General features: G+C 48.1%; 1 protein-coding gene across 1 annotated transcript in view; it reads left to right on the top strand.

The window, feature by feature from the left end:
• Positions 1-19,530: 19,530 nt before the first annotated feature.
• Positions 19,531-26,932, top strand: part of LOC144769543 (uncharacterized) — a 100,364-nt gene continuing 92,962 nt past the window's right edge. The window contains exon 1 of the mRNA XM_078653692.1: positions 19,531-19,725. Coding sequence (XP_078509818.1) covers positions 19,598-19,725 — 128 coding nt within the window. The 5' untranslated portion in view covers positions 19,531-19,597. The remainder of the gene's footprint in view (positions 19,726-26,932) is intronic.

Below are 26,932 nucleotides of genomic sequence, written 5' to 3'. Positions count from 1 at the left end.
CCCCACCAGCTCCATGGTTTAACGATTCCCTCAGATCTAGCAAAAGAAATTGTAGAAAAATGGAATGGAAATGTCATAAATCCGATCTACCTGAGGACAGGAAGGTGTATTAAGACACCTTAAAAGCTCATTACATTCTCCTGAAGAAAGCCAAGAAAAATGTCTTTCAAATCAAGATAGAAAATGCCCAAAATAAGAGTAAGGAAATCTTTAGCATAGTTAAATACTTTACCTCCCTGAAATCTGCCACAAAGGAAGAGCCATGCATGGAAGAATGGTCTAAGAAAATAGCTCAATTCTTTCACAAACAAATCTCGGCTATCCAACAAGCCTTCACTAACATCTCAGAGGAAGAACTGACCTTCTACCTTAGTTCTAATAGCAAATTTCACCTCTTGGATCCTCCCTCTTTACTAGCTTTTCCTGAGTTTCAGCTTAAAGAGTCACTGACCCTTCTCCAAAGCATTAAGTCTGGCTCTCCTACCGAACCATGTCCAGCAAATATCCTGAACCTATTAGCTTCCACCATAAACCGCAGGATAAACCGGATCTTTAATGCTTCCCTCTCTTCAGGCAACATGCTGAAATTATGGAAGAATGCTAAGATTCTTCCACTGATAAAAAAGGTTAACGCCAAACTGACGGACCCTGCCAACTACAGGCCAATCTCCCTTCTTCTGGCCCTCTCCAAAGTATTAGAGAAGCATGTAAACAAGGCCCTCCAAAAACACATTGAAGATGGGAAGCTCCTTCATGAGGCCCAATCTGGTTTTAGGGCTAACTACAGTACGGAGTCCGCTCTGCTGGAAGTGACTGAATTTCTAAAGGGTATGCTGGACCAGGGAGGCAAGGCTGTTCTGATACTGCTCGATCTGTCGGAGCCCTTCTATACAGTCCCACATGAGAGGCTCCTTGAGAGACTTGCTAACATTGGCCTGGGGAGGTTCGCTTTAAACATGGATATCATTCTCCTTGGCAAGTAGATCTCAGGACATCTGGCTTCCCCCCTTCTCATCCCCAATTCCAGCCATGAATGTAGGTGTCCCTCAGGGCTCCATTCTCAGTCCTACCCCTTTTAATATATATCTATCCCCCCTTGCATTACTGGTAGAGGAAGAGGACACCAAAATTGTTTCCTATGCTGATGACACTCAGCTGATTTTTGCGTGTGAAAAAGGAACCAACTTTGACGGGGCAATGTTTAGGTCTTGCCTCACAAAGGTTTTTAACTGGCTTAAGATTAATCAGCTGAAGTGCAATCCTGACAAAACTGAAGTTGTTTTCTTTGGTAATCCAGAAACGCCTGACTGGAGCTCTTGGTGGCCAAAAGGTCTGCCGCCCCCGCCCGCGGAAAAGGAGAAAGTCAAAAACGTAGGAATTGTCATAGACAAGACACTTTCCATGCGCTTTCAAATCCAAAATCTAACTGGCGCTTGCTTTAGCATACTCTGGATGCTAAAAAAAATCCTGCCACTGTAACCGCTTGAGAGCAGAAAGATCGTGGTGCAGGCACTGGTGACATCAAAGCTTGACTATGTCAACAGATTGTTCCTCGGTCTTCCCAAATCCCCTATCCAGTGCCTACCAGTGGTACAAAACGTGGTGACCAGAGCCATCCTGAGACCTAAACCCAGACCCCTATTCTTAAGTCTCTACACAGGCTCTGCATAAAAAGAACTAATCGACTTCAAAGCAATGACCATCTTCTTTAAAGTTTTCCATGGCTTAGGAGCCGGCTACCTAAATAAGCGCGTTAATCACTAAACAACATCTAGACCCCTAAGATCTTCCATTGCCAACCTGGCTAAAAAATGCCGTGCCCGTACTGGAGGCAGATCCCTCTGCTTTCTATGCGCAATATTTTGGAATAGCCTCCCTGAGTCTCTGTGACTTACCACAAACCTACTCTCTTTCAGGAAGAACTTAAAAACCTGGCTTTTTTAATAACTGATGGGTCTTTTACACACGTTTTCCTCCCACTGTCATGCGCCCGGATACTCTAGTCTGAGTAGCTGCACGCTTTATTAAATACACTATGTCATTTAATTCGATCCCTAACGGGGCAAAGAAACACTTGTCCAAATTCTGAAGGTCTTATTTATGAGACCTTGCTTCACTTTTATGTCGCACCGTTTTGTGACGCACTGACAGCGTAAAAAATGTGCAATGTTGTAACCTATTTACAAAGTGAAGCATGTAGGCAGATGCGTCACTTTGTAAACCCCTGCACCACAGTATTGACCGCGGCTTCTACCATACTTACAGGTCAGCAGGGAAATTCGTGCTACTTTACGCGTCATCGGGGAAACATTTTGTACTATTTGCCAAAATCAGCGTGAAAGTTAATCTCTTCTATACCGATTAGCACTGAAGCCCAGCTGAACCATATAACTAAATGTGCTGCACTTTTCCGCCACTTAATTGCAAAGCATTTTCTCACATAAAAGTAATGCTTAATTCTTTTTGTGATGTACAAGTCAACTGATGGCAGTCTCTATTTTTCTCACAAATCCAATGTGACGCACTTCTCTGTCAGCACTTTAAATCGCTTAGGTCAACCGAAGCCTAAGGTTGTATCATCCAAGTCAAACCAGATGCACTTGTTCACCACAGAAAAGAACATACTCTGCAACAGCAGCAGAGGGATAAATCTTGCAACAAGTTGAGATAACTTGAACAATGTGACAAATGGCAAGCATGGCTGGAGCAAAGAAAACCCGAGACAGCACATCACAGCATCCAGTGAGCAAAGGACTTTCCTTAACAAGCATAATCTAACTGTGATTTTAAACTGCAATACATTTTCTACCTTTGGCTTTTAACTGGTTTTAGCAAGTGATGTTCAAAGTCAATGGATAAGCACTTTTTCAACTCACAAGCCAATGAAGGCACAAGTCACTACTATAAATGAGGTTGCAAATGCGTTTTTTACAGTACAAGTCTCAGTAGCATAAATTTTATAACTTAGAAGTAATCGAAGAAGCAATTTTCTATTGAAGCGCCCTTGCAGAGACACTTTTCCACTGTGACAAGCAACAAAGCTGGCCTTTTACACTGTAAAAAGCTGTGAAGAGGCACTTTTTACATTGCGAGAGAACAGGTTAAAACAGGAACATCCTGTGCATGTGTGTTTGTACTGAGGGGAAGCCGCCGGAGTAAGAGCTCTGTGTCTTTAAAGCACTTTGGTGCGTCTTACTTTAACTTTTTTATCTGCAGTCCGAAACAGTTTTTGCCTGTGTTATGAATGGAGATGGATGGGACGGTAATTTAAATAAATAACTATTAAAGGCACGTGGCTGCTTGTAAGCAGACCGCGCCGTAAATTGATTAAATAAATACGCGCGGCCGCTATTGTTGAAGCGGACCGCGCTCGGATGTTAAATAAATACATTATTAATATAAAAGCAGGCAGGGGCTGCGATTCATAGGTGGAATAGGGGAAGAGCATTAAAGAAGCGATGTCATGGGTGGAATAGGGGAAGAGCATTAAAGAAAATAGTGCTCACCAACTTATGAAGCAGACCGTGTAACACCACCAATAAAAGGTCCAGTCGTTATGGGAGGTAATACATGCAGACAAGGCAGTACCAAGGCGGGACTAACAAGCCTATTTATGAATCAGTACCCAGCATTTACGAAGTACAATGACACAAGCTAATGACAAATATTGGCAGACAGTGGGCGGGGCTTCCAGTGCATACTCTAATAATGTATGCCTCGCAGAGCGAGCAGTGCATTCGCGCTGCCGCTAGGCTCGACCTAAACATGTAGCCACCAAAACACATCTTGCTGCTGCTGTGGGATAATTGCACTCAGTATAGGCAAATCTGAAGTATTTCCAGCCTTTGATGAAGAACTCATGTTCTGTTAGGTTTATTATCCCAGGTTGCATCTGTCAGCTTAAGAAAGAAGGTAAGCTACCAGACTGCCTCCTTTTACATTTGGGTTATGTTGGTGCTCCCTACTTCTCTTCTCTTTTAAAGTTCATACACATTGCAATCTTTGTTATCTTGTACATTAACTCCGCAATTCAGATTTAAAATACTTAACAATAAAATAAACCAGGCTCTTATAAAACAGTAACTCGCTCAAAATCTGGGAGCTCTGCGAAGGATGTTATTGAACAGGCCCAAGTGCTACTTTTACAGACCTCATAAAAGAGAAGGCTGCGTTCTAGCTGGCAATTTGATATCGTCGCAGCATTTTCCCTATGACTCCAGGTCATATGGGCACTCAATTGAATGGGTATGTAGCTATGGTGTAGATGCCTTTATACTGAACTAAATGTCAATCGAAGTTGACACAATCCGGTTGGCATCAGGTCTGTAAGTTGGGTCTTTCTCATGATCACAAGTACAACTAACATGCAGTTTAATAATAAAGACTGCACTTTAGAGGTGCGAACATAGATGTACTCACTACGCCCCCCCCCCCATGACAGCGAAGGATTCAGGGGGCTATGAGGACATTGAAAGGGATGCAGAGCCGTCGGACCAATATAGCCCTACTGGGTTAATTGACAAGGCAGATTTACAAGACCATCCTCCATCTGAAAAAGTAATGATTTCGGATTCCTTTGAAACCTAAGGATAAGCATACCAAGACCCCTTCTCAATGTACATGCACTGGCCTTCACAACCGAAGAAAAATTATTTGTATGCAGTGTGATCCATCATCAGACAACTACTCAGGGGAAAAAAACGTATTGTTCTTAACAGCTCTCAAATGTCTAGTAGCAAAATATAAATGAAGGACATGGGTGCATTAAGGAATTTCCAGCAGACCGGAGGGCTGTGAGCGCAACCCCCGAGGCACCTTCCTCCGTCTCAGGCAGTGGCATCTGGGGACCCGGCTGAACAGTCTCCAGGCCTGCTCCGTTAACGAGTGGCCATGGCTGACCCTCTTACTGTTTTTAGGTCTCGCCTAGCGTTGCAGCGCGCATGCGCTGATCGCTCTGCGAGGCATATTGTCTTAGAGGAGATTTCAGAAGTGGAGTTAAAGCCCCGCTCATCCTTTTCATTGGTTGACGTCATAATTTATGCTAAACGCTGGCTTGTGATTCAAAATGAGGCTTCTTTATTACTGCCCTGTCTCCTTTTTAGATGGCCATCCGGTCTCGATCATTTACTAGCGGTGTTAAACGGTCTCCTTTAGTTGTCAGTAGGCACTATGTTTTTTCAGTCGCCTTTGGGAAGGGCTACCGCATGTTTATTTTTGCATCACGCTAAAGTGAAAGCGCAATGCAAATATAAACAAGCGGCTGCCTTTGCGCAATGGCAAGAGCTTTTTTGTCTTATGTCACAGCAAGATCATTGGCTACAGCAGCAACCTCAGCCGCCAATATTTGACTAGGATATTTTCTGTCCACGGAGCGTGTTCAGTTTCGTATGCTGGATGTGTTTTGTTACTTATGTCTGTTACTTTGTGACCCTATTTGTATTTTAACATCCTGTTCACGTATCAAAAATGTTACATGTGTTTAGAAAAATATACTCTCTCGTGCATGTTCAGTATTGTGACGAATGTTGAGTATCCAGTCTTAAGATTGGTGAACTGACATTGCACAATGGAGAAGCCAGGGGGTTTGGGCGGTGTGTAATGTGTGCTGGCACCAGTCTGGGGAGATGTGTCGGACTGTGTTTTACTGGAAGGACTTGGTTTTTTTTGCTTTCTTATTCTTTTATTATTGTCAGTGTGGTCATGCAGGCTTTCAGTTTCATTTTTAGCTCGCCATGCACGCTTTCACTTTAACATGCTCTATATCCTCTTGTTGTAAATTGGAAACCGCTCTTCACACATGTGCCTGTGTTTACAGTGGCTCCATGCATGCCTTGTTTCTTTTGGGTGGATCGCCCAATTCTATTATTTTTACATTTGAATTTATTTTAATAGCACCGCACGCCGCCTTTAAACCTCAACAATAGCGACGGACACAACTCTAATATTTCATTACTCAATTTTTCATCAGCAACGGAGTCTAAATGCACCGTGACACGCTCTTCTGTTTTTCTGACTCTAAGAAATTTTGTGTTGTGTTAATGTAAACTTTTGCTGAGAGCCTTGCTCTTAGTGCAACATAATGCGCCCTTATGCTTCACCAACTGTAATAAAATATATTTTCTGTTTGCAATACTTCTGTGCGGAATTGGAATATGACACGCGTCGTCATTTCACTGTCCATAATAGATTTTTATTTATAAGTAAGTTTGATAGCAACCTAGTTGCCCAAACATCATAGATTCATTTATTTTATGTGTGTGTGGGGTAAATAATGTTGCCTGTCCTGGGATGTTAGTGCACCATTACACACTACATCTAACACATCTACAATTATAACAAGCAATGTGAGAGTTTGCGCTATTGACATTGTAAATGACAATTTATTTTATTCATGTGTTAGTTTTTAAAGCCCAAATAAAAGGCATTGTCATTTACAATCTCAAAAGCTTAAACTCTCGCAAATGCGCGACCTCTTGCATTGCAAATGCTTGTTCATTAACTGAAAAAACAAGACACAGCCAATTACTCTCTGCCGCAGAGCGAACCCAGTTTGTGTTTATCCACCTAACAGCGGGAGCCACCAGACCACAGTTGCGACAGCCAGTGGAAATCTCTGTTTAAAATTGCACTGTTGCATAGTCACGCTAGAAACACCTAGGATCTACCTAACCACAAAATATAGTTTCCGAGGTCGATTTCACAAAGAGATGATGGTTTTGACTGTGCATTCAGACAGTGGTGTAGTTGCCATGTTTTGTATTGAAGGCAGGGCACGCGGTACACTTACTGTAGTTGGAAGTGAATGAACCAGATTTTATTTTAGTAATTTAACAGCAGAAAGTATTTGATTAAAACAAAATTCCAACTTCCTCCTCATGTCATTCACGGGGGGCATAGGGAGGAGGAGGCAGCTGCAGCCCATGAGAGGGAGTGAAGAGCATCTGCTTGGGGCGGGAGGTGTTGTTCTGGGAGGCACAGGAGATTAAGTGAACTAGGAGCAGCAGCAAGGACAGAGGGAAAGACAAAGTAGTGTACTGAAGCAAAATATATATAGCCTATAGTGAATGTATTCATGTAGTAGGGCCCGTCTCCAGGGCGGAACAAAAGGCTCGACTACTCAGTGTATTCACCAAAGAAAAGCCAGCATTTCTAAAGGACAGTAAGATGAAGCAGTGAAAAAGATGGGCGTTTTTTGAAGCCCATATCTAGATACTACATGTCTCTTCGCGCTGCCTAGGGGAGACCTAAAAAGGTCATGTAGACAGCACACGGCCAGGTGGCTAAGTGTACAATACAGTCATGAGCAATTTTCCCTCGAATATTTTTCCTCTGTGTGCGGCAGTGTAGGGTCTCTCTGCGCTGCAGCCATGGCTATGTGCACCAGGAATCACACCGCACGTGTGTGCAGCGCCAAATATCACTCCAAACGTTTGCTTAAAACCCTAGCAGCCCAGCTCTGTTAAGAAGAGACATTTTATTCCTCTGTCTGATGTAACATTTCCTATACATTGATTTACACACTATGATTCAGTGTCTCTGTGTAATGTGTTTGCGATGTAAAGTGCTTTACACCTTACACTGCTATGAGTGGCGGTATTAAACAAAGTAAATATGAAAGAGTAAGGGGTTATGGAGACTTGAGGGTCACTGTTAAAGGTTGGTAATGAGAGTATCTATGGCATCCGTGGTGGTCATTGGGGCGCCAACAAACAGGCAGCCAGAGGCTTTGGAGAACTGGGAGGGAGAACGGAGAATGGAAAACCGGTAAAAGAGAAAACAAAGAACAGGCAGTAAGAGGGAAATGGAGACAAGAATGGGATGGGGAGAAGGAGAAAGTGGGTAAACGTGGAGTGGGACTGATATGAGGAAGAAGAGAAGGAGATGGCGAGAGCAGTTGGGGAGTGGAAGAAAAATGGACAAAAGATATGTCAGAGAAGACTGCAAGTGTGGTATGGCAATGCTTCAGAAGTAGCGTCTCTGCATATCGACATTGGGGGGGTTCTATAAGGAGCCTTTTTTTCCGCCATCTTGTAATTTCTAAACGCTTACTCTATGTAACCATATTTGCCTGAACGAACTAAGAAGGGTGGAAGGCTGGTAAGGCCTTGCCAAGATTTTTAATCTTGCCAAGATGGACGTCTGAGCAGATGGCAGCTGCAAGTGTTTAAATGACTGATCCATCTGTCAGGAGTATTCTCTTCACTAACACTTGCTTTCTTCTCTTTTTGAAACTCAGGGGCAGCAACATTGTTGTGGTGTCACCAAGGCTTTCAGTGGAAGCGTTTTCAATATTATATGAAAGCCATAGTTGCTGCTTATTTATCTCATGTAACTAACAACCACTGACAAAGCCAATAGTCCGACTTTTTGTATGTATGATGTTACTTGTGGTATCATATATCTGAATGCAATGACTAATAGTAAAATACAAGTAGGGTGTCACACTATGCCAAGCACAGAAACGTGTAAATCACCCCACAGCTGCGCTCTATTAGGAAGAGAAATTCAGCAAGACTTCAAACCCGACGTGTGCTATTCACGCCGTGTTTGTAGAGTTGCTGCATTTCTTTTCTTAACAGAGCTGGGCTGCGGGGTGATTGTGGGCCTTTGTTAAAGATTTCAGGTTAATCACAGCGCCCGTCTGGAGCTGCAATTAACCTGAAAACTTTAACAAAGTCACACAATCACCCCGCTACCCAGCTCTGTTAAGAAGAGAAATTCAGCAAGTCTACAAACACAACGTGTGCTTTTCACACCGTGTTTGTAGAGTTGCTGCATTTCTTTTCTTAATATAGCTGGGCTGCGGAGTGATTGTGGGCCTTTGTTAAAGATTTCAGGTTAACCGCAGCGCCCTTCTGGAGCTGCAATTAACCTGAAAACTTTAACAAATTCACACAATCACCCTGCAGCAGTAGCGCCCCGTGGTGAGAGTGCTGCTGGGTGCTGACGTGGGGTGGGCGTAGTAAACTACAGATTACGGCAGATTAAAGGTAAGTAAACATATAAATAAATTAAACAAATTTTGTTGCGCGCGCTGCATTGCCAAATGCGATGCATCGCGCGCAACGAAATTCATTTCATTTACTTATATATTAACTTACCTCTAATCTGTCGTAATCCATAGTTTACTACCCCCCACCCTGTCCCGCCCCACGTCTGCGCCCAGCAGCTCTACCACCACGGGCCGCTACTGCCCCGCAGCCCAGCTCTGTTAGGAAGAGAAATTCTGCAAGTCTACAAACACGACGTGTGCTTTTCACGCCCTGTTTGTAGACTTGCTGAATTTCTTTTCTTAATAGAGTGCAGCTGCAGGGTGATGGGCATATTGTGTGCTTTTGTTTTAAGTATTCATGTTAATTGCAGCTCATGACGGCACTGCAATTAACATGAATACTTAAACAAAAGCACACAGTATGCTCCGCAGCAGGGCTCCACGTGAAAGAAAGACCTGTTTTTGCCCCGCTCACTTTTTAAAAGCAGCAGCGCAAAGGTTCTTGTTTGATGTGCTGTGTGTGTGGGCGCTCCACACACAACACTGCATGCTAGATGTAACAGAGGTGCACACGCATGCGCGCACGTTATTTGGAAGAGTGGTGATGAGCAAAAAGATTTTAAGATCTAACACAAAAATTCTTATCATGTGATCTGGGGACACATTGGGGTTCCTGACGCCTACTCAAGATCCTCAACTGTTTATAAAGTTAAATAACATTAACAGATTAATAATGTGTGTAAAAAATTGAATATCAAAATTGAAATGTTTTAAAACACTCTGTAAATGTGAAGGAATTTGAACTTCTGGCTAAAAATTAAGTTAGTAGAATGTAGGGCATAATTACGATGTCGGATGGACTTCTGTCAGTCCGTCATCGTCCCGGGGATAGGGACCGCCCACCTATAAGGTGGCAGTCCCACATATGGCATTACAATGTGGCCACCACTACGGCAGCTGCAAGTGCCATGCTTTCCATTGCGGCGGGTGCTGCTGGCTGCAGCACCCTCCGCAATGGAAAAAATGAAAGTTTTGCATTTCCCCGCACTATGTGACAGGCACCACGCGGTGCCTGCCACATGGTGTAGGGAAATGTAAAGCAGGGAAGTGCCCCTGCTCAAGCGGGCCCTCATAGCACCCCCAAAGTTCATCCGCGCCAGCCTTTCCATGGCGGGATAAGCACACGTGGCAAGATGGCGACTGTGTGAGGTGTGCGAGCGTCACTCCCCCAACTTCTATGGTATCGAGCGGTTAAGCGATGAGCTAATGACCTGCTAAGCCCTGAGTTTTTTCGCGGTGAATAAAGCTACGAAACCCCCCTTGCAGTCCCACATGATCTGCTTCAGCTTCGGGTAGATTTAATGCTATCAGGCTACGCGTGGTGGAACTCCGTCCCTGCGAAATATTAAGCCGGTTGTACCTGGTTGTTTGGCGGGCTTGGCTGGCTGGCAAGTTGCTGCGGGACAGCGCGAGTCAAAGGAAGATGGCTCCACGTAGAATCGCACTCAAGGAGGGAGCTGCCGGCGCGAAGGGGGCTGTGGTGTCCAAGAAGCTGCCTGTCATAGAAGAACTCGAGGCGGATGCCGCCCCCACCCGGAAAAAAGCAGAGCAGGCGGGGAGAAGGAACTGGTCTCCCGCTTTGGAACGGTGTCTGCCAGAGGGGGAGCGAGGACAAAGACCCCATCTATCACAGGGATGTTTTCAGGCAAGCTGGTAAATGGGAAACAGCCCAAATACCCCAATCGATTGCTGGGAGAAATGTTGACACAGGAACAGGCTCAGGTACGGTTTCTGTTTGTACTATTGCTACTGTTACTAATAAAACATTCAACATTGTATCTGCTCTAAAGGGGATTGCCAACAAGGACCCCCCCCCCCCCCAGCACTGGAGAAACTGACACTGTGTATGACAGCCCAGAGGCTTTAGATACTCAATCTATTGGCTTAGAAGGATCACTCACAGGAGAAAAGGAAGGGGGTCTGGTGTAACTACCACTCTCATTGAGTGCGTCGGCGGATTTCAAGAATTGGGAGAAATGGTGGCAGGTACTCCAGACGGAGAATTTTTTTTCTCTCTGGCAGAGGAATCTGATTTAAATAATGTCAGCGATCCAGATAATACGGACATTGACGCCTATGGGGACGATACTGACAGCCTCCTACGACTGCAGACACCTTAAGGAGGGCTGCTAATTGACCTAGAAAGAAAAATCATGCATGCTCCTGGCATAAAAGCTCTCATTCTGAAGCCAGTGAGCATCTTCAATGGGACTATTCCACTACTAACTTGGAAGCAGAGGGGGGCCAGGGCCTGGGTTCCAGGAAGAATAAAATCTCAGTGTTTTAGATGAAAAAACAGAACCAGTCACCTCAATTAGCCTAATATATGCAACCCTCAAGGCAATGCAATTAGAGGCTCGCCAGGAGCACAAAAGACCAAAAAATCCAGGGCGCTATTCGTAAAACAACTAAAGGCTGCACTGAGGTGGTAGCAAGAACCACTGCCCTGGAAGAGCGGGTAGTGGGATTGGAGGCCGGCTTGAAGATTACTGAGCAAAAAACATCTGCTAATGACGCAAGAATGATGGATATTCTCTGGAAATTAGAGGAATCCGAAAATAGACAGCGGAAAAATAACCTACGCCCGCTGGGAATTGAGAAGAAAGCTGAGGGGAGTGATATACGTGGTTTTGTAAATCGGCTTTCCCAGAATTATCTCATTGGAATTGGGAAGCAGAGATCCTGCGTGTTCACAGATTTCCCCTAATGGTTAAAAGCAATCCTGGTCCCAACCCAAACCCCCGAGCAATTTTGATATTCTTTGGGAACTTTTTACTGCGGCAGGCGATTTTCGAGAAGGCTAGGCCACCACCACTGTGGAGAGAAGGTGGCATCTGCGGCAGTTGATCAGCCCTTTTCAAAAGCACGGATGTGAAGTGCATTTGATGAACCCTGCTCGGTTGAAAGTTATTCTCCAGGGGCGATTCAGGGTATTTACCTCTGAGATCCAGACTGAGAATTATCTGAAGGACCTAACTGGTGGCTGATTAAGCTTGAGACTTTCAGGTATTTTTTTCTTTTGGGTTATTTCTCTCACCTTTTGTTTTTCCCTTCTTTAGGAGGGGGTCAGTTAAAACTAATATGTCGTGGTGTATTGATGGAAAATGTGTGATCGTGGTTGTAGGGGGGGTTCTATTGTGGGGTGGCCGTCTCAATTCTCGAATGGAGCTAAGCGGGGCAGGGCTCTTTGCTTATTTTCGGCTGAGGGGTTTGTTTCTTAGGCAGGTTGGGGAGTGACATGGGGTGCACATTTTCGCAGGAGGCATCACAAGGGTCTGCGGACCTTTCTTGCCGCAGTAAGGGGTTTGGGGTGGGATGGGGGGATAAGGGGTGGATCCTAAATGGGATAGAGGTAACTTTAGTGGGTTGGTGTATGGTTGCTGGGATATGGGGTGCTTCTTTCTTGTGACATTTTGGGCTACATTGTATTTGGATTTGTTTATTATGTACAATGGGGCGTATTAGGATAGCTTCTGTTAATATATGTGGATTGAATGACCCTGCTAAACGACGTAGGATAAGGGAAGATATTCGAATCTTGAAGGCAGATATTATCTGCCTCCAAGAAACGCATATAGAAGGTAGTAAAAATAAACTCATGGAGCTGGATGGATTTCAATTAATTTCATGGACCAGGCAGGAGGTTAGGACAAAGGGTGTGGCTATATTTGCACTGCGGGGTATTGCAAACTTTACTCGTTCCAACTCCGATAAGTATGGGAGATGGGCAATTGTACAATGTTCAATAGACAACAGCTTAGTCACACTATGTTCAGTTTATGGACCGGTATTAGATGATCCTGAAATATACAATGGGTTGAGCTTAGACCTGGTGGGTTGGCCATCTCCGATCATACTTTGTGGCGATTTTAACATTAATTTGGGCTGTGCGATATCTATACATCCGGAAATAATATATCACTGGCGGAAACCGAAAGTTTTTAGATCTCTTAGTCAACTGAAAGGCAGTGGGGCATGAGCTTGTAGATATGTGGGCACAGACAGAGGGCAATGATCCAGGGTTTACCTTCTTTTCAGCACCGCATAGATCACATGCAAGGTTGGATTACTTTTTACTTTCTCGTAGCTTGGTGCCGGGCAGCAAAATCACAACGTTTCCCAGGGTAATGTCCGATCATAACCCGCTGGTATTGGAGGTGAACATCAAATGCCAGAAAAAAGCCACCAGCTGGACCTTCAATAGGGGGTTGTTAAGTGATAAGCTGTATATAGAACATATGGCCATGTGGATCACTAGATTGCTCAATGAAAACAGGGGAAGCACGGGCATCCAAAATGTATGGATACCCTGAAAGCCGGAATAAGGGGTCAGACCACACATTTTGGCTGGGAGACTCAAAAAAAAGAAAGAAAGAAGATTAAGGAGTTGTATGAAACACTGGCTAAAGCAGAGATGCCTTTGGTGAAGGTTTTATCAGAGGAGGAGGGGGATATCGACACGGCTCAAACTGGAATCACAATTGCGAAATATGCTATAACGGAGATTTCATTCGCCAAATCTACAGACAGATATTTAGCCTGGCGGTCCAAGCTCTATGAGAGCAATGAAAGGGTGGGCCACATGCTAGCGGTGCGGATTAGGGAAAAGGTAGCACAAAGTCGGATCGCAGGTATTCTAGATCCAGATATTGGTTTAGTAACGGACCCAGGGGATATTCTATCTGCATTTCAGAAATGTTATCAGAAGCTATACTCTGAAGATATAAGGGATAATTATGGGCTACAGGGCGAAATTAAGAAATATCTCGAAGAGGTCAAACTTCATCAATTGTCTCCTGTCGATCGAGACATTTTGGATGCTCCGATTAGTCAGGGAGAAATACTCCGGGCTTTGGACTCATTACCATCAGGCAAAGCTGTTGGGCTCGATTTCCTTCCTGGCGAGTTCTTTAAGATCTTTCGTGGGGCGTGGCTTAGCATGTTGAGATGGCGGTTGCACTCTAAGAGTGCCCTGGACCCCTCCGTCATCCGCGATACAATCCACTGCCATCGGTCCTGCTGCAGCCCTTGCTTTATTACCGCAGCATTCACCCGGTCAGCGCTTCACCTAGGGACGTCCATTACTGCCTCATCTGTGTGAGAGATGTAGCTCCAGCTCCGGACGCCGGTACACTCGCACCTAAGATGGTGGTGATTGCTTCCTGAGACTTCCCTTTTCTGCGACAGAAGCGCAGGATCGCTCGGCCGGGGATGGAGATCCCAGCGCGGCACTCCTGTTTCTTTGATGTGTCCCTGCTGTCATGAGACTCCGGTGCCTGGCGGTCAGGAATCGGGCGTGAGGTGCGTCCCTTCCTAATTCACCCGGACGGGCCTCTGAAGCCGTGGTTCGCCTGAGGTACGGGAGCCGGGGAGGCCTGCCGCAGTGTGCGGCAGCTGCAGTTTCAGCCGCTACTTCGAGCGGCGGGGCCTTGGATCCGGCAGCCTTCGGCTCAAACGGCCCAGCGCTTGCACCCACATAGACCCCCCGCCCGTCTTCTACCATGGGTGGGGGCTGGATCTTCTGGCTCTGGGGTGTGGAGTGACTCCCACGGACTTCCCTCTGAGGCGGCTGCTGTTGTGGCCTATTAGCCAACCCGGTCCCAGCTCCTTCCTTGAACTGAGCTGCAGCCATGGGCATACTCTTGAACCCTTCTCCCTCTTGCGGCGGGAGCGTGTCCAGTGGGGACAACATGGATTTCCGCCAATTTACAAGTACAATGCTTCAAGACTTGGTGCAACTTATATATGACCCCGGCACGCATTCACAGTTGGAGGGGGGACTTAGGGGATATGTTGTCCTCGGGGTGGGATGTTGGCTGCAGATAGTATACACATATTTGCCACCTGTTCTGGCCTGTTCCAACTGTTGGTCAAAATAGAGCAACGCTTAGAATCTATATTAGGATATGTAGTATCATTGACTACCTTGGTTATCATGTTAGGGGTCTCTAATCAAGAAATGGAGGAAGCAGACCGGAAAATGGTATATATAGCAATGGCGATATTTCGGCTCTGTTTGGTTACGGTGTGGCTCGATCCAAAGCCTCCCTCGTTTTATGTTTGGTTCAGTAAACTAGTATTTATATATAATTGGGAGTTATCAGTGTCCAGAAGAAGAGGGAGTAGGGGGAGGGCCAATGGGGAAAAGATCTGGGATTCTCTAACTAAATGGCTAAATAAGGATCAACTGCCTGTATGATTATAAGTACCCCCAAGTCTGTTATGAAGTGTCTGTTTTTGGTTTAAATTTGTTTTTTTTTGGTTTTTCTTTTGTGGGGATCCACAGTGGGAGGGTGGGGGGAATGAAAAATGTTGTACATTAGATTTGGTTTTTCTTTTTCTCTGCTTCATGTATACGAATATATGTTATACTGTTATACTGATTTATTTTCTTTTTCTTGAATCTGATGTCCGATAAAAACAATTTAAAAAAAGGAAAGGCTGGTGGGGATCTAGCATCGTAATCAGACCGGCGGAGCCTGCTAGGCACCGCCAGCATGGTTTGGATGCCGAGGGCCTGCACCGCCCCAGCGGACTCAAGGAGCCTGTCGTAATTATGGCGGTCGGAGTTCCCGACCACCACTAACCCGCCCGCCATCAAAATATGGCGGGCGGGAAAAGGACTTGTGATTACGGTGAACCCGCCACTGGCAGCCTGTCTGTGGCGGGTTCCCCGTGATCGTATCAGCCCCATAGTGTAGCTCATGGGCAGACTCAATTGAATTTAGAAAAACTCCAGCCTTCCCATTAAAATGAACATTTAGGTATCTTTATATTTGTGAATTTAATAAAATATTTTATCATTTGTGTATTTGTTTGATTAATGCTTGTTTCTGTAACTGTGTGTATTGTTGTGTGGTTCAAATCATCAAAATTGTTTAGACCTGGGACCAGTTCCAAATAAGGCCTCAATGGGGGTACTTAGATTCCAATAATGATTAAGTGGGCCCCTCTTGATTCCAGTAATGATAAAGTGCAGGTCCCCAGAAATCAAAAGGTTAAGAACCACTGATTAAACAAGCCCGAAAGCTCTCGGTCTTCACATAAAATCACATCACCACACCACGGCTAACACCACACCTCCACAACAATTGCAAAAATAGAAGCAAACTCTATGTCAAAGCGTTATTCTCTGCATTAGACCAGTTCCATACTTCACAATAGCATACTCAGCCAACAAATCAATCAATCCTTCACCCTGAAAATAGAAAAGATTAGATATTACATTGACAACACTAGAAAATCACCTTACATCTAAGCAACATACCTAATTCTATAAATTTCAAACAACTTGCACTCACTAACACCTTCTACACCCTCAAACCCTCCAATTATACAGAGAACATATTCCAGGTGATGCATAAATGAAAAAGCCAGTGCTTTAAATGGGCAGGTGCTGTCCGGTACTGAGTAATTGCACTTCTTTAATTTGAACGGGAATGTACCTGCACTTCTCAGCACTGCTGCCCTACATTTAATGTTAGAGTGCTAAGACACTTCGCAGGATCAAACATATACTCCAAACAGTGAGGTCCTGCACTTCTTCATTTCCAATTAAAGCACTGCTGAAAGCTATCTCAAAAGAAGTCCTGGCATCTTTTCTTAAAAGGGTCAGCCTCTTGTTCCCCAGGACAGCATAAGACCAGACCTGAGTGCAAAAAGCAAACAAAACAAGGCAACAGGTTCTGAAACGGCATCCTAGTAGCCATTAAGACCAGCCTGAACCTGTTGTGGTTTAGGAGAAATCTGAAGGTACATTTTTTTTAAAGAACTCTACATCACCACACAGTAAGAGTTGTTCCCACTCTCAGAACCCGGCAAGCATTGACTGTATCTTGACTTTGAAACTCTATCGTGCTCGGCTGTCTTTCTTATTGCTTAGCTCTATCCTATTTTATAAAGATTGATTGTCCCCTCTGCAAGTGACAGAGAAAGTATGGACTTAAAATCCTTTCCTACTCCTTGGTTGGAAGCAGAGACTAGGAGTCCCCTTTTACCTGGACCTATTGAGGGATCATATGTTCTATTTGTCCTTGTCTCCCTCTGTCCCTTGAGCATGGCTCAAGGACCGTACTAGACTCTCTAGGGCTTCAGCCGACAGGGACTGATCTTGTGTGATTCAGAGTACGCACTGCCAGGAACCTGCTCCTGCAGTCCAGTGCATAACAGGTTTGTCACACTCGCTCTACCTGCCATAGTGCTTTCTCTGTGCTCCTGACAGGTACGACAAATAGGTTTACGTGCACATTTTTCAGTTGTCCGATCCTGCAGCACACTTTCAAGTCTCTTATATGTCATTACAGCTGATTCAGGCCACAATATAAGTCAATGAAGAAAAATACATTTTCCCGATTATTTTTTTTAATTCTCCCACTTCTTTCTAAATGTTGACATGTATTAATGTTGTTCAACTCTATGGTACTTATTTTATGATGTTGAAAGAATGAAAGGCTCCTGGTGGCCCACATCGCTAGGCTCAGCCCCGGAACCCACAGACCACGCACGCAACCTGGGGGTCATCCTCGACTCCACCCTCTCCATGACCAGGCAAGTCAACGCCATCTCCGCGTCCTGCTTCAACACCCTCCGAATGCTCCGCAGGATCTTCAAATGGATCCCTCCGGACACGAGAAAAACCGTCACCCAGGCCCTCGTCATCAGCAGACTCGACTACGGGAACGCCCTCTACTCAGGCACAACAACCAAGCTCCTGAAACGCTTACAACGAATCCAGAACGCCTCGGCATGACTGATCCTCAACGCCCCTCGACACAGCCACATCACACCTCACCTGAGAGGCCTCCACTGGCTCTCCATCAACAAGAGGATCACCTTCAAGCTCCTCATTCACGCACACAAGGCACTACACAACACCAGACCCACATACCTCAACAACTGACTCAGCTTCCACACCCCCACCGAAGCCTCCGCTCAGCCAAACTCGCCCTCGCCTCAGTTCCTCGTATCCGGAAAGCCACCACCAGCGGAAGATCCTTCTCCTACCTCGCCGCCAAGGCCTGGAACGCCCTCCCTACCAGCCTACGATAGACTCAGGACTTGCTGGCCTTCAGAAGACTCCTCAAGACCTGCTCTTCGATCAGTAGCGCCTCCCCCTCCCCCCAGTGCATTGAGACCCTCACAGGTATGTAGCGCGCTTTAGAAATGCAATGATTGATTGATTGATTGATTGAAAGGCCTGCCAGTCAGGAATTTAAACTTGTAGCCCGCTGCACACAGTTGCTCAACCCATTGAGCTGCCTCCCTAGCCTGCCCACATCCATGAAAGCCATCCATAGGTGCTCAACCCACTAGCTGCGGCCCTAACCTGAACACATCCATGAACGCCAATCACCGGTGCTCAAACCACTGAGCTACCTCTCTAACCTGACCAAATCCATGAAAGTCATCCACAAGGGCTCAACCCACTAAGCGGCCTCTCAAATCTGACCACATCCATGAAAGTCATCCACAGGTGCTCAACCCACTGAGCTGCCTCTCTAACCTGACCACATCCATGAAAGTCATCCACAGGTGCTCAACCCACTGAGCTGCCTCTCTAACCTGACCACATCCATGAAAGTCATCCACAGGTGCTACACCCACTAGCTGCCGCCCTAATCGGACTGCATCCATGAAAGGCATCCACAGGTGCTCAACCCACTGAGCTGCCTCTCTAACCTGACCACATCCATGAAAGTCACCCACAGGTGCTACACCCACTAGCTGCCGCCCTAACCTGACCACATCCATGAAAGTCATCCACAGGTGCTACACCCACTAGCTGCCGCCCTAACCTGACTGCATCCATGAAATTCATCCACAGGTGCTCAACCCACTGAGCTGCCTCTCTAACCTGACCACATCCATGAAAGTCATCCACAGGTGTTCAACCCACTGAGCTGCCTCTCTAACCTGACCACATCCATAAAAGTCATCCACAGGTGCTACACCCACTAGCTGCCGCCCTAACCTGACTGCATCCATGAAAGTCATCCACAGGTGTTCAACCCACTGAGCTGCCTCTCTAACCTGACCACATCCATGAAAGCCATCCATCAGCACACGTAGGCCTTACTGATGAAAATTAGAAGCCGCCCCCCACCCAGCCTACTTTATTTGCAATTAATACATTCTCACTTTTCCTAAATATAAGGGCTAAATGATATTTGATACATCATTATGGAACCTGCGATTTTGTGACACATTCAGACGATGCATGATGCCAATATGACATTAAAAGTATGCTCGTCGTGCTTACGAAGGTTACATTATTCGTTTGCAGCATTGTGCATCTCTCTCCGCTCCCTCCAATCCCTATTTCCAGTTTTTGCGCTTGGAAGGTGCGAGCTTCAGATTTCAGGGGAGGGCTCTGGTTCTGGATGAAAGAAGGCGTAGGGAGGGGCTGGCGGCGCATTCCTGACACAACTACCCCCTCCCTTCAAAAGCAGAGGAAGAGGCCGAGAGACGGACGACACAGAGGCACAGCACAGTCCAGGAGGAGGTGGAAGACCGAGGCGAGGGAGAAACTAGACAGACGCGGCCGAGATGGGAGACTGGGAATGCTACTACGACAGTCAACGAGAGACCCCCGATTGGGAAGACTCGGACTCTAGTCAACGAGAGAGCCCCGATTCGGAAGATTCAGACAGTAGTCAAGGAGAGGTCCCCGATTGGTGAGTATCTGATTCTCAGACGTGCCTCCCACGGCGGCGGCACTGCCTGGAGCTTGCACGCATGCCCCGGCATTGGTACTTGGGGCCCATTGGGGAAAGGGAGGGGGGGGGGGGGGGGGGAGAAAAGCACCGACCCGAGGCTCAATGTAGGTGTGATAAAGGCCGCTTTATTGGAAGCAGGTGCATCCTACACAATACCATCCTCGGCCTGTGCCGCACAATCTAAACCTCATAAATACGTAATTTCCTGACTCACCCCCACCCCCTCCCCTAACTTATTCCCACAAACAGTAACAATTAGCATAACATAATAACATAGCGTAATTAGCATAACAATTAGCATAACGTCAATTTGCCTCTCCACCTGGCTAAATACTCTATTGTGCTTGACCTACCCCCCCGATAATCCCAACAGGTTTTCTACTCTTCTCCCATATAATAGGAATAACCGCCACTCGAGGGATGTGCTAACGGTCCTCGACCCCCCCCTAGGACTCCCCAACGCTCAAACCCGGGACGTGCCGCACGGCCCAGCCGGGAGGACCCCCCCCCCTAACCACATGGCGCGCCGCGGACCCCCCTCAACACCGCACTGCCATGTCTATGCCTTCATACCGCCGGCAGGTCCACCCCCTAACCATGGGGCCCTGCCCTTCATCCCAACGTATAGGGCCATGCCCTCCGTCACCATGTATAGGGCCATGCCCTCCGTCACCACGCATAGGGCCATGCCCTCCGTCACCAAATATAGAGCCATGCCCCCCGTCACCAGCGTATAGGGCCATGCCCTCCGTCACCAACTTATAGAGCCATGCCCTCCGTCACCAATGCATAGGGCCATGCCCTCCGTCACCAATGTATAGGGCCATGCCCTCCATCACCAACTGTATAGGCCCATGCCCTCCATCACCAACTGTATAGGGCCATGCCCTCCAGCACCAACTGTATAGGGCCATGCCCTCCTTCAACGTCACCCCCGGGGCGTGCTTCCAGTCCACGGAATCGAGCTCTCTACCAAATGTGACCGCACCGACAACGGGCCGTACCCTCTCTCTGGCGCCCAGGACCCCACCCTGTCACCACAAGGCCTGGGAAGCCGCCCAGCGCATGCAGGCAGTCCGCCGAAAACCGGCCGTCCCACCAGGGAGAAGCCCTCCGGATGATGCGTCCCACACCGGAGCCCGTCCGCCCGGAAAAAACCCCTGCCACATCGGCCCCCACCCCCCCGTCACCCACCATACCCCGCCTCCCCCGACATGGCCGCGTCACCGTTCCGTGTCAAACCCCGCCGTACATCGCGACCCCCCTGTCCTCCGGCAGGCATGTTCCCTGACCATGGAGTCGAGCTCACCACGGAGAAATGACCACACCGACACGGGACCGTGCGTCCCCTCTGGCGCCCAGGGAGACGTCCTCCACACAGTGCGTCACCCCCCAGGGCCTGTCCACCAGGAAAAAGCCCCCTACAAAGAACGTACCTCACACCCACGCACGACCCCCAAACGCCCTTGAAATGCCTGCGGCCTAACCAAGCTGCTTATCCTGTTCCCGCCTATACGCCAGCACCGTCCGCTCGAGCCACCCCAAACCTGCACCTAGGCCGACACCCCAAATTTTGTCAGCGCCTAAATACGCCCCGCGTGCACCCTGACGGCACGAAAAGGATCCCGTACGCCCTGGCAAAACCCCCCCCCCCGACCCTGCGGGACGGGTAAACTCCACCCCTTTCAAAACCCCAGGTTACCAACCAAGGTGCCCCGGAGCCCGAAAGAGGCCCGAACGACTCCCCTATCAATGCCCCCCGTGTCCCTGCCTACAACTCCAGCCCCCCCCCCCAGACCTTCACCCAGGCCGCCCCAAGCCCCGTGTAGTCCTTCAAAACGCCATAGCCCTCCCAAACATTCTGTACCAACTACCCCTGCCCTTCTCCCCCTCATAAATCCCCATATGTGCTAAGCTGCGCTGGTCTCTCGCCGCTTCTGTCGTTGCCTCCGCTTATATGTTATGTTATGTTATGTTATGCGTTTTTATTAGGCGCACAGATGCTCCAGCCAAGGAGCGTCCTGGCGCCCGACAAGGCAGCTGCACAACACAACGAAACAATAATCAGACAAATTTAAACTAGGGGAATAACAAAGTTTTCACCGCACGGCGAAAGGAGAACAGATCCTCAAGGGCACGAATGGCCGGGGGGAGGGAGTTCCAAAGCACCGCACTGGAGAGCGATGCCGGTGACACCAACTTCCTCTAAGCGACGCAAAAGGATCGGGTGTGATACGGTATCAAAGGCGGCGCTGAGATCTAATAGCACCAGCGCCGCCGTTTGACCCGCATCAAGCACGGAGCGAAGATGCTCCACCATATACAGCAGAGCCGTCTCCGTGCTGTGACCGGCCCTGAATCCATTCTGCGTCACATCGAGGACGTCAGCATGAAGTAGATGTTCCGAGAGGACCGCGTTGACGTGCGCCTCAGTCACCTTAGCAGGCCATGGTAAGAGTGAGATTGGCCGATAACTCTCGGGCTTGCTACCATCCAAATTAGGTTTCTTAAGGATAGGACGAACCATAGCTTGTTTCCACTTCAGTGGGACTACGCCGGTAGTGAGCGACGTATTGATCAAAGAACATAACGGTGAGATGTCATGTACCGCTAAGTCTTTGAACACAGCTGAGCAAAGTGGATCCACAGGGGACCCCGACTTCACTTGGTGAGCCAGTTTGTCGAGGCTTTCAGGTGTTAAAGAGGGAGAAGAATGCAGCCCCTCAGATGTTAATGGCTTAAGAGGTGGATTAGCCGAGGGAGTCGCCAACGGAAAGGCCCGATAAATGGCGTTGACCTTTTCCAAAAAGAAATCGGCTAGTTTTTCACAATGCTCAACAGAGCTCTGGTGGCTCGTCGTTACCTTTTTGGCAGTGAGATCTTTCAGCACCTTGAAGATAGCCTTAGACGGGTTAGAACTCGTCCTGAATTGTGCGGCATAGAAGGCGGCGCGGGTTCTGCACACTGCCCGGTGATACAATTTCACCGTAGACAGGTACAAGATTTTCTTCCCGCTATTATAGGATTTGCGCCAGGCCCGCTCTGCACGCCTACAGGAAACCTTCAATGCCCGCAGCGAGTCATCGTACCAAGGGCTGGATTTTCCAGTCCCCACTTTACAGCATACAATAGGGATGAGGGTGTCTAAAGCCCTGGTGACCCAGTTACAAAACCTATCATAGACCTGATCAGCTGACCCGATAATATCAAATGGGTCGGTCGATAAGAGATGAAAAAATTCATCCAGCTTTAGTTTGTTCCAGCGTCGTCTCGGGATAGAACACACCACTGACTTAGGTTGTATAGCCGGTGTAGGGCAGTGGATCTGTATCAAGTAATGATCAGTCCATGCCAATGGTGTATAGCTGGAGATACAGGCTTCCGAAAGGTTGGTGAAAAGCGGATCGAGGGTATGGCCCCCTGAATGGGTGGGCTGTGACACCAGCTGAATCAGCTGGAGCGCCTCAAGATCTGCCAGGAAACTGGACACCGTAGGGCTAGCTAGATTATCAAAATGCATATTTAAATCCCCAATAATGGAGAAGTTAGAGCACCTTGCAGCCAATACACTGATGGCATCTGGTAGCGCCGCTCTAAAAGCCACTTCACTCCCTGGGGGCCGATAGATCAATAGCCCCGACTGGGTGAAATTAGGCGTAATGGCTACCTTGAACATTGCGCTTTCGCAGCCAGAAATTCTTTGACCCTGCCAGGTGCACGAATAACAGGACTTAACTGCAAGAGCTATCCCTCCACCTCTGGATGCTCGGTTAAGAGTGAATACCGAATATTCCGGCGGAAAGGCCAGGTTGACAACGGCCGTATCGGCATCCTGCAGCCAAGTTTCAGTCAGGCAAAATAGGTCAGGAGAGTCATTAGCTAGCAGGTCGAAAATGTCTAGATGGTGCTTGACAAGCGACCTAGCGTTAAGATTCCAAATGCTGATAGAAGGCTGTGTACTAATAGCCACTGTAATGTCATCCCTACAGCCCCTACTTAAGGGGGCGGAAAGAGTGAAACATCCGCACCCACATGTAAAAGGGCCGCATAAGGGATCAGCCCGAGGCGTGCCACAAACCCCCCGTGACTGATTGATGGCAAAAAGACTATCTCGTGAATAACACGGCATAGTGGACGGGAGGGCAGCCGAGAGCGAAGTCAGGGCCCAGCCACGTCCAGCGCGTCCTGTCGCGGACGGGCGCAGACGGGCAGGACTCTGGCACGACTCCGGCCATGCGAGGACACGCCCGCTACGCGATCCCGCTACGCTGGGGGAGGAGCATTAAGTAGGCGTCCCGTCGCAGCTCATGCGCAGTCACGCGCTGGCGAATGGAACCTCCCCTGCCCAGGCAAAGATGGCGAACACCCAGGGACCAAGCCCGCCAAGCGGCGGTGGGGGCACAAATTAAAATGCAGGTAAGAGGGGTATTTAAAAACGGACAGCCCCGAGGACCATTAGCTAACAAACAGTTTTAGAATTGAGAATGAGACGCGAGCGCGCGAGACGCTCAAACCGGCAATGCGCTCCGCTACCTTGTCAAGATGTGAAAGTCAGGACTCGCCTTAAGTAGGCGTCCCGTCGCAGCTCATGCGCAGTCACGCGCTGGCGAATGGAACCTCCCCTGCCCAGGCAAAGATGGCGAACACCCGGGAACCAAGCCCGCCAAGCGGCGGTGGGGGCACAAATTAAAATGCTGGTAAGAGGGGTATTTAAAAACGGACAGCCCCGAGGACCATTAGCTAACAAACAGTTTTAAAATTGAGAATGAGACGCGAGCGCGCGAGACGCTCAAACCGGCAATGCGCTCCGCTACCTTATATCATACAATTAACCTTACCTACAACCAGCCACGACTATTGGCTTTGTCAAAAGTTTTTGGATGGATAAGATAGATATACTACATGCATCCACAACACCATGTCCTTGTGGTATGTACTATGGAAAAATGCCGTGGCACCTGTGCGAGTAGTTGTGGCGCAATGGCTAGAGAGCTACTAACTTTGGAGCTCAGGAAGCGGGTCGAGTCTCAGCATCAGCCCACGGCCCAGTGCCTCTGAGCAAATCAATCAATCGCCCGTGCCTACCAAATGTAATGAATATGTCCTTTCTGCTCAGGGAACGCACTTAGCGTGTCACCCTATATAACTGTAAACCAATAAATTACGTCAATACAGCGTACTGCTGCAGAAGTAAGATTTCTTTCCCGTTAGAGAGCCAGGAGACATCTCAACCCCTCCCTGTGTCAAAACCTCAGCCCGGCCTCCCCCACTCTATCCTATAGGCAGAATGGCCTTCCAGCATTGAAAACCCAATTGGAGTGTTTTTTGCACAGTCAGGACCTTACACACACCGTAGCACCTGTCCTTCCCCTTACCCACACTCCACCCTGCCCAGGGATTACCCGGGACCAACCATAAGGGTGCCCAAAGTGTATGAAAGAAGGGGGGGGCAGGCCTGACAAGTGGTTGCAATTGTCCGGAACCCGCGCCGAGTTAGCAAACTGTGCGCAGCTCCTACACTGCAGCCTTGAGTTCCCTTCTCCACGCACCCTCGACTTACTAGCCCTGGCACCCCCCGTGCACCTCACAAGGGACTTTACTAGTAAGGCAAACCTAGCAAACATGGCCCTCCAATTACCATTACACTTCCCATCGGGAACACTTATACCTTGACACTGATCAGCAGCGGCAAAATACCCAAGCATCTAGATTGGCCACTCTAAGCCAGGTAAATGATCCACGGCGGAAGCAAAGCATTGGGAGAACTTTCACTAAAAGGTGGGCAAGTCCTACAGGGCCCTAAGTGGTTGAAGAATCCTGAATCACCTCAAAGTTATTTCCGTCTAAAGTTGCCTACGCCTGATCATTTCCCAGGTTTTTCCCCCAAAAGGACTAGCTACCCATGACAGGAAACCCATCTCGGTACCAGCTTTTGGACTTGCGCGTGATGTAACTGTGCGTGGCCGCAGAGAAACGCAGAAATCACAGGGACGTGGCAGAAAACACGACCCGCTGACAGGCCAAACACCGACATGGCGTGGCCAACCCCCCCTGCCAATCCGCAGCAAGCCGTCCGTGTCCAGTTATACCACCCACACTTTTTGCACCCTTGCGGCCCGGCCACTTTCCACCAAGGAGGCGCTCCACGAGCCTCACCGTCGTGTCCTAGTTCCACCTGAAGGTTGAGTTGTCGACTCTCTTCATTGCTCGCGAGGCTTTCATCCTCTTGGGTCCTGCAGACGTGCATCGGTAGACCTGTCTCCCGTGCGGGACTTGCTGCCACCAGAGTCCCTCGAGGCCTCTGATTCTGGTTTGCCACGGGCTGGTGCGAGGTGGTCAGGTCCTCAGCTTCCGGAGTCCTGAGTAGTCTCGCCATCCAATCTTCCGCTCAACCCCAGAGGTAGATGTCGCCAACCATCTAGCTTGCTCTCTCCTGCGATCGCCATGTGGATGGATGGCTCGTAGGTGGTTGTCTTTGGTCTGCGCTGCCGGTGCCGCTGCCGGTGCTCTTGCCAGGCTGGTCTTCCCTTGCACTCAGGTGATCCAGTGCTTGTCACCTTGCTTCTTTCCGCAGGGGCGGCTTCTTCTTGCAGTGGCAGCGTGCCATTCCGAATTCTCCTTTCTTCCTTTCCTGGGTGGCGGTGTGCCACTCCGATCTTCCTTCTTCTCTTCTCCTCTTCTCACGACGTACCCTGGTCCCCTTTTCTTCATCTTCTCTGGCCAAGCTTCTCCATGCAGTGCGCGCACTCTGCACGTGTCATCCTGGTCTTGTCCTAGTCCTAGGACACTGTCTTCTTGTCACTCACTTCCAGGGTTAGCGTCGCGACCTTTTCTACTGTTCCTTCTTCCTTTTCATTTTGGCGTCACACCCTTCTCCCTGTTCCTTCTTGCGACGTGATCTGGTCACTGTACTGCCTTAAATTTGAATTTAAAATATTTATATAGCGCAGCGTACACCAGACGGTTTCTTGGCGCTTTAGGAGGCATGAGAGGCAAAAAAGTAAAGAAGGAGAGTTACTGTGGGAAAGCTTGAACAAACAAAAAAGTTTTCAGGCCCTTGCGAAAGAGGGAGTAGTGTTTGGTCGCTCGTAGATGGTCTGGGAGGGAATTCCAAAAAATGGGAGCCAAAACTGAGAAATTGGACCCTCCCCATTTTTTCCTCTTA

The sequence above is a fragment of the Lissotriton helveticus genome, chromosome 7 (assembly GCF_964261635.1).
Source record: "Lissotriton helveticus chromosome 7, aLisHel1.1, whole genome shotgun sequence".
NCBI classification, from domain to species: Eukaryota; Metazoa; Chordata; class Amphibia; order Caudata; family Salamandridae; genus Lissotriton; species Lissotriton helveticus.
This window is presented reverse-complemented; position numbering and strand designations above follow the sequence as displayed.